This window comes from Channa argus, chromosome 17, assembly GCF_033026475.1.
Source record: "Channa argus isolate prfri chromosome 17, Channa argus male v1.0, whole genome shotgun sequence".
Lineage (NCBI taxonomy): Eukaryota > Metazoa > Chordata > Actinopteri > Anabantiformes > Channidae > Channa > Channa argus.
In genome coordinates, this window is record NC_090213.1 from 412,449 (window position 1) to 420,650 (window position 8,202).

The window sequence follows — 8,202 nt, forward strand, 5'->3', positions numbered from 1 at the left end:
AAGTGAACGCTTAAGTTTAAATTACTCCATCAGACTTTGTGATGTGTGAGTGAAGACAACTTCACTGCCATGAAAATGTGCTCAACATGCTTAATGGTGTGACATGGTGAGATGTTTTAAACCAAGGACACATCATTTACAGTTAGAGTTCTGCATCACGTTTATGATCCATCAAAACTACTTAAAAACATATGAAATTAAAATTGAATTAGTCTAATATCCTGATTGACTTCAGCATTAGAAATTCATGTAATCTACAATCAATTATATTTAAACTGAAATTTAAATTCTATAATATATATCAAAATTCTAATGAAAAATTTCTTTAGTGAATGAATAGTAATGAGGCTGATGTTTCAGTCCAGATAAGCAAAAAGGGAACGTGAGAGAAATGTAACTGTAAATGTATTAAATTGTCTTTGTTTAAATGTTTTTATGTGTAAAAATTGTAAAAATCCTCTGATCAAAAGGTATCAGGCAAATAGAACCTCAGACAAACAACAACATATCAACTTTTTTCACTGTGACATAATTTATTTAACACAAATGAAGCCAAAAATAAAACTAAGTTCTCCCAACTAGTATAAATAGTCAGATAAGCAGTTTTCTGAGTTATGGTGATGAACAGAGAGTGTGGCCACAAGCGAGAGCACTGAAAACCAGGAAGTGAAAAACTGGAAGAGGTTGGAGACAAGGTGCAAAGATATAACCAGGAGAAAGGTGGTGATCCTGACAGTGTTTGGTTTTCTGGCTCTTGGCTTTAAGGCCAAACAATTCCATTTTGGTCTCATCTGTCCATAGGACATTGTCTTGTGGTTTGTTCAGATGCAGTTTTGTGAACCTCAGTTGAGCTTTCATGTTCTTTCTAAACAGAAAAGTCCTTCTCCTGGTGACTCTTCCATATAAACTGTACGTGTTCAGTCTTCTAACTGTGCTGTCTTTCCCTCTTGACATTGTGTTAACACACCTGAATGGTGCAGACCAGCAAACTGTTAAAACTTCAGCTTTTACAGAAGTCTGCAAACCTTCTGATGATCAGTTAATCAGGGGCTGATAAGGGGATCTAACTTTTGTAACATCCATCCATCATCTGTCCCCTCTTATCCAATTTGGGTCACGGGGGAGCTGGAGCGTATGGAGGTGGGGTCCAAGCTTGACAGGTCGCCAGTCTATATGTCTATCCACCACAGTTTGACCCTTATCAAAATTGCATCAACTTTAAGACGTGACTTCTCACTTGCTGCTTATCCCACCCTTAACATTGTAACAAGATCATCAATGTTAGTCACTTCACCTGTCCGTGGATTCAGTGTAACTGCAGATTGGGTGTCGCAGTACCACATCTACAACTTTACAAAATGTATAAAGGAAGAGTTTTACATTCATATAATCCTATAAAGCCTTATCAGAAAGACTGGAAATGGGGAAACTGCCACCTTGGCTTTGTCCAAACATAACAATATCCACCTACGAGCACTTGTAAAATTCAATGATGAACATTTAAGACTGTTTAATTTGTACAGAAATTGAAGCTTAAAAAACAAATATCATGATTTCAAAGTATAGTATGTTTTTTATGCGATTATGTCGCAGTAGTTTACATGCACCAACTGAAGAATCAGCTAAACATATTCTAATGTCTTTTGTTTGTTTTTCTATTTTTTGGTTAAGATTATTTTTGATTATCTTGATGTCTTTTCCTAATGTTCACACAGATGTGTATACAACCTTTGCTTCGTTAGTTTACATCCTCCTCTTTCCCCAATCATGAAAATGACTATGTATGATTTTTAGATATAACATTTTGCTCCTCTTTATTTACTCGCTAAAAATTTACATTACACCAAACTTCTTTTATTTTACTTAGTTGTGTGTGTTGTGCCTTTTATATTGTTTTGTGAAGCAACAATTTTTAGCAGGGTTTCAGTTTTTACCCAACAGCACTCTGCATTTTAATGTGTCTTTCTGTTCTGTTAGATACAGCAGAAGATGGAAGCAGATTCAGTCTACAACCAATGGAGTCTTGAAAATGACACTGATTATGGTGAGTACAATGTGGTTGAACCTTGTTCATACGCAAGCAACCGCAGCTTGGAGCAGGTCTTAGGCCCATATGTCCATTCTATCATCTCCATCCTGGGCTTCCTGGGAAATGGCCTGGTTATCGTCACCTACGCCTGCTACAAGAGGACCAAGTCAATGATGGGAATCTTCCTGGTCAACGTGGCCATCGCAGACCTGCTGTTTGTGGTGGCGCTGCCTCTTATTGTCTACAACGAAATGTCATCGTGGTCTATGGGGCAGGTGGCCTGCAAGCTGCTCCGAGGCACCTACAGCGTGAACCTGTACAGCGGCATGTTGCTGCTCGCCTGCATCAGCACCGACCGCTACATCGCCATTGTCCAGGCTCGCCGCAGCTTTAGATTGCACTTGCTGTCTTACAGCCACATTATCTGCACTACTGTGTGGGTCTCTGCCATTCTGCTGTCTGTCCCCACCTTCTACTTCTACCACTGGTATGAGCCGTCCCACACCAGGCAAATCTTTATGATCCATGAAGAGAACGTCTCCTTTACTCAACACTACGTATGTGAGTTGAAATTCAATGACAATGACACAGCCTGGAGGACCAAGGTCGCTGTCCCCAGCACTCAGATGGCTGTGGGCTTTTTCCTGCCACTGTTCATCATGATCTTCTGCTACACTGCTGTCATCATCACGCTGCTGAGAGCCAAAAACTTCCAACGGCACAAGGCGGTGCAAGTGGTCCTGGCCGTGGTGGTGGTGTTCATCATCTGCCACCTGCCCTACAACATCATGCTGCTTTATGATGCAGTCAAGATGTTTGACCTGCACACGTGTGAAGTGTCAGATACCATGCTGATGGCTAAGACAGTGACACAGACCATTGCCTACCTGCACTGCTGCCTGAACCCAGTGCTGTACGCCTTTATGGGGGTGAAGTTCAGGAACCACTTCAGAAGAATCGTCCAGGACTTGTGCTATCTGCGATGCTTCTCCAGAGCCAGCTCTAAAATCAACACCTCCAACTGCCGTGTGGTGTACCAAATCAGTGACACCAACTCATCTCTCAACGTGTGAGAACATCTGATGGGTTTATCTGTGGACAAAAAACTTCCCTGTAGAATTCAAAAATTATTACAACTGATTGACTAAACACATCTGATCCAGGTAATCAGCAGTGGTTAGGTTGGAAAACAAGCAGGGCAGTGCTCCCTGAGGACCATCGTTGGGAATCTAGGTTTTAAATAATAAAAAATAGTATTTTTTTGTTCGAGTTAGGGTTTTGCTTTTTTTAATCAATCAACATCTTGAATCTCTGTTTCCTGCCAACAAATGTTTCATTCATGTTTTTGCTTCTTCCTCTCTGAAACCACAGAAAGTAGAACTTTTAAACGCACAAATTTTGTTGTCAAACTAACATTATGATGGACCTGCTTAAGGCCAATTCAGACTCCGTTTGCCCTTCAATCGATCCGTACTCTTATCAACAGCAAGAAGAAGAAGATGACTGAACAAGAAAAAGGTTTGTCAGTATGTGTAATGGATTCACATACATGATACGATGATATGCAGTGATATGTTACACAAATGATTCTTTGATTTTTTTAGGAGACCTATTGTAATACTTCTAATTCTCCTAGATCTATCACGAATAAAGGAGAGTCTGTTAACCAGCCTGCCCACTGTGTAAATCCAGCAAAGCAAGAAGTCACTTGCTTGCTTGAAAATGGTTTAGCTGTCCCTGGTTCTAGAGTATGGAGTTCAGCATGTCTGCTTGTGTGCAAGTCAAACAAAATGTTTCTGTACTGATTTTCTAAGTAAATTCAGTAACCAAAGCAGATTAATTTCCTCTTCGCCAAATGAAGAATTGTGTGGACCTGGTTGGTTCCTAGTTTGTCACTAAACGAAACCTGATAAAGAATATTGTCCCTTTAACCCTTTTTGTCACCTTGCACCTTGTCCTTGCTGGTGTTAACAACTGTGTGTAAGTAAGTAAAATTTATTTATTTATAGCATTGAAACAATGTCAACAGCGCTAGAAGGAGGTTACATCTTTTTAAATAAAACCTTATGTCCTGTAGGCTGACAGGAGAAAAACAGGACCAAGTGTGAAGAGGAGAACCTCTAGCTTAGATGTACGAGGAAGGACAAATGTCTCTAATGTCCTGCACTTTACTGACAAAGAAATTGAAAAATCTGTTTCTGTCACCTGACGAGTACACAGACACTTGTTGAGCTGAGGGCGAGCGTGTGGTATACCGAGATGATATTGTGGCCTATAAACACATTAAAAACAATCTTAGATTACAAGTTTAAAGGAAACTTCCTTCACCTCGAATCTGTCCAAACGTGACTTTGGTATGGCCATGGTGACATACATAGGAAAAGAGGTGGGACAAGGACATCCAGTCTATCTTAGATTACTCGGTGTCTAAAACCAGATATAAGCTCCGCCAATTTCTGGTCACGGCTGGCTACCACAGAAGATTTTGCAGAATCTTTGCTAATGTTGTTGCTCCCCTCACCAGTGTCACTGGTGTCACCAAACCCTTTGTTTGGTCTTCTGCTTGTCAAAGTGCTTTTCAGTCCGTCAAAGCTCTCCTCTGCAGCACACCTGTTTTAGCAGCATCTAATTTTGCTTGCCCCTTGTGCTAGTGGTGCCGTTGCAGTATTGCTGCACGAGGATGAGCAGAGTATCGATTATCGTATTGTCATGGTTTTGGTTAGAGGATGGACCCAAGAGAGGAGACAGTGTGAGTGATAGAAAATAACAAGGGGCTTTTATTGACAGAAACTTAAATGGTGAACAGAAGTGGCTCCTAACAGGAGGATACTAGAAACCAGATTCAGAACAGAATACAGACTAAGATGACTAACCACAGGACCAGCACACGAGGGGAGTTAACTTAATAGAATCTAAGATGACAACAGAGTGGACGTTGAAGACAAGAGGGTAACAGAATTTACCAAAACACAAGTTAGGCTAGGAAATGAAAGAATAAAAAACAAAACAAAGGCTACTAAATAAATAGGGCATGGATAAATGTAAAACTACTAAAGCAGGTAAACACAAGGGGAAGGCTGAGGACTAGCAGGAATATAAAAGAACACAAACTACCTAACAAATGAACACACATAGTAATGATTAAAGTTAAACAGAGCACGACTTAAAAAAAACACACTGGAAGGGAAAGATAACCAAAGTAACAGAGTTGGTGGAGCACATAAACTAACACAGTAGTTAAGGGGAGGCAGACACAAACAAACTGAACATAAAGCACTGGCAAACTGAAAAAACACAGAAGCCAGGACAAAAACCAGGACTAAACCAGTGGAGAACAACAAGAGGCTAGACCAAATCACTGAATTAAACAAAAGGCAAACCTAAAACACAAAACCCGGGAGCAACAAGCAGAGAAAACTAAGCCAAGAAACACTGATTTAAAGCAAACCTAAGACCAAAGGGGAAAGCTGCACAGGGTCCAGAATACAAAAGTCCAAAAAGAAACAAGGCTCCAGAATACAATAGTCGATGAAACACACATTCAGCTTTACCTAGAGTCCAGAGTCTACTGTGGGGTTGGTGAGGGTAATAATGACAGCAATGACAAAAGTAACAACAGCAAGGATCTGGCAGGGGAGTGAGGGGAAGACTGAACTTAAATAGAGGAGGGAACAGGTGCAAACCATCAAGGACAAACGAAGGCAAAGCTGGGGAAAAGAACCAAGGCACAGGAAGTAGGGAGAAGGGCCACAAAATAAAGGTCCAGGAACGGGAAGTGCACTGAGATCCTGACACGTATCTCTTATTTCTCCAGGAAATTCATTAAACACCATTGAAAAGGAAGCCCCGTTATTGCTTATTGCACTTCAACACATTGGGGTTTATGTTGGCTCCAGCTCACTATCCCTAACCCTAACCCTTTCAGTCATTGTTTACTGATCACAACCCTCTTGTTTACTTGGCAAAGGACTCAAACCAGGGTCTCTTGAGGTCGTCCTTGGTTGTTCAGGATTTTATTGTGGAAATCCATCACAAAAAAGAAACATAAAATGTTTTAGCCGATGCTTTGTGTCTACCTGTTCTTAGTTATCAGACTTTAGGGACTTCAGACTTCAGATTTCAGAATGTCTGATTATTAAGAAGGAGATTATGTGTAATGCAATGTAACCTTTATTTATATAGCACTTGATAACAATCAGGGATTGACCTAAGCGCTTTACAAAAACATGAATGACATGACAAAACATGAAAAACAAGAATGTTAAAATATTAAAATAAAACAATAAAATAGAACAATTAAAACAACAACCCTGTGACATCACTTATTAAGTATAAATGCCTGCTTGAATAAGTGAGTATTAAGTTTGAATTTTATAGGACAAATGAAAATTTTGATCCGCTGTGGCAACCCTGAACTCACAGGATAAGCCACAGGACAAAAAAAGCTGCAATACTGGGTTATATTAGATTGCACTGGTGTGTCTAATGAAGTGGCCAATGAGTGCATTTATCTGCTGTCCATCATGTTAAAGTGTGTTGTTTGATAGCATGACAAAGACGAAATGTAAAGAAACATAAAAAAAGGACTAGTAACTGATGTATTACGAACTGTTCCTAACCCAATTAGACAGAAACATTCACTTTGATTTGTTGATAATCATCAGTCTGCAACTAAACCAATAAATATCTTTCCATCCAGCGGTGTCTTTCTAGAGACACCGCTGGATACTGACTCAAGTATACAGACTCAAGTCTGTTCACAAGACAGATGCAGATTTAGTTCTGAAATGCGCAAATTAACCAATTGTGTAGATCAGGGGTCACCAAACTTTTAGAAACTGAGAGCTACTTCCTGGGTACCGATTAATGTGAAGGGCTACCAGTTTAATACGCACTTTTGAAATAACAAATTTGCTCAATTTACTGTTAATTACATGTTATTATTAATAATTAATTAAATTATCAATATTCATCTATGGGAAGACACAGATCATGTTAATGATTCCTCACAATAACTATCAAATTTACATTTATTTACATTTACATTTAGTCATTTAGACGCTTTTATCCAAAGTGACTTACAAGTGAGGTACAAGGCAAGCAAAAATCTAAGTCAAGGAGAAAACATCAAAGCAAAGTCCTATCAGAAAAGTGTTCACAGTTCACGAGATACAAGTGCAAGAGAGCAGAAAGTTTTTTTTTTTTTTTTTTTTTTTTTTTAAAGATTTAAGTGCATAGGAAGATGCGGAAGAGTTCAGTTTTCAGCAGTTTTTTGAATATTGGGAGAGAATCAGCTGAGCGTGCAGCGTTTGGTAGCTCGTTCCACCATCGTGGGATCGTTGCGCTGAACAGTTTTGCTTGGTGTCTTCTATGCGGTGTTGGGACCACCAGACGTCGTTCGTTGGCAGACCGCAGCGGGCGAGAAGGATTGTAGACTTGAATGAGTGAGTTGAGGTAAGCGGGAGCTGTCGAGATGATTTAAAAAAGAATAGCAAAAAAGAATTTAAAAAAAGAATAGCAACAAAAAAATTAGATGCAGCTCATTCGTAAGTGGCACTACGGTGAGCTATTTTTAGAATAGGCCCACGGGCACCATGTTGGTGACCCCTGGTGTAGATGATAATAAGCAGTTTCACCTCCTCTGGATTATTATTTTCACTGAGATCTGGGATTCACTACATTTCCCATCATGCAATTCTTCACCTGCAAGTCAACGTTGAACAATTCATTAAAACTTCACCTCAGACTGTGAAGACCAGTTGCTGGGATGTTTCTCTCACCTGTCGGAGCATCTGATTGGTTGATCTGCTGTTGCTTAGGGACAGATGGATATATTTTTATTCTCCATCGCTATAGAAACTGAGGTTCGTCTTTTCACATTTAAAAATAGATGATGACATGATGACATCAGAGAGCACAGGGTCAGCTATAGCAGATCAATAACTGATCACTGACCAACACCTGGCCCAGGGTCAAATTCAGTATTTTTTTACTTAAAGTTAAAGCACCAATACAACAATGAAATACCAAAAGTAAAATACTTTAAAATACAGTAAAAATACTCAAAGGTCCTGCACAATGTCAGAAAATATTAGCAGTAAAAGTACTTGCTCCAATGATCTGTTTTCATCTGGACACCGTTTCATCTTTGGTTGCCATACTCTAACGACTTT

At 39.6% G+C, this 8,202-nt stretch overlaps 1 protein-coding gene across 1 annotated transcript; it reads left to right on the forward strand.

The window, feature by feature from the left end:
* Nucleotides 1–1,610: 1,610 nt before the first annotated feature.
* LOC137102107 (C-C chemokine receptor type 6-like) lies at nucleotides 1,611–3,624 on the forward strand. The gene has a single exon (XM_067481270.1). The coding sequence runs from the start codon at nucleotides 1,990–1,992 to the stop codon at nucleotides 3,100–3,102; it is 1,113 nt and encodes a 370-aa protein (XP_067337371.1). The 5' UTR covers nucleotides 1,611–1,989; the 3' UTR covers nucleotides 3,103–3,624.
* Nucleotides 3,625–8,202: the final 4,578 nt, after the last annotated feature.

What these genes read in the sequence shown, in the direction of transcription:
- LOC137102107 (XM_067481270.1), top strand. Translation starts at nt 1,990, where the DNA reads ATGGAAGCAGATTCAGTCTACAACCAATGGAGTCTTGAAAATGACACT.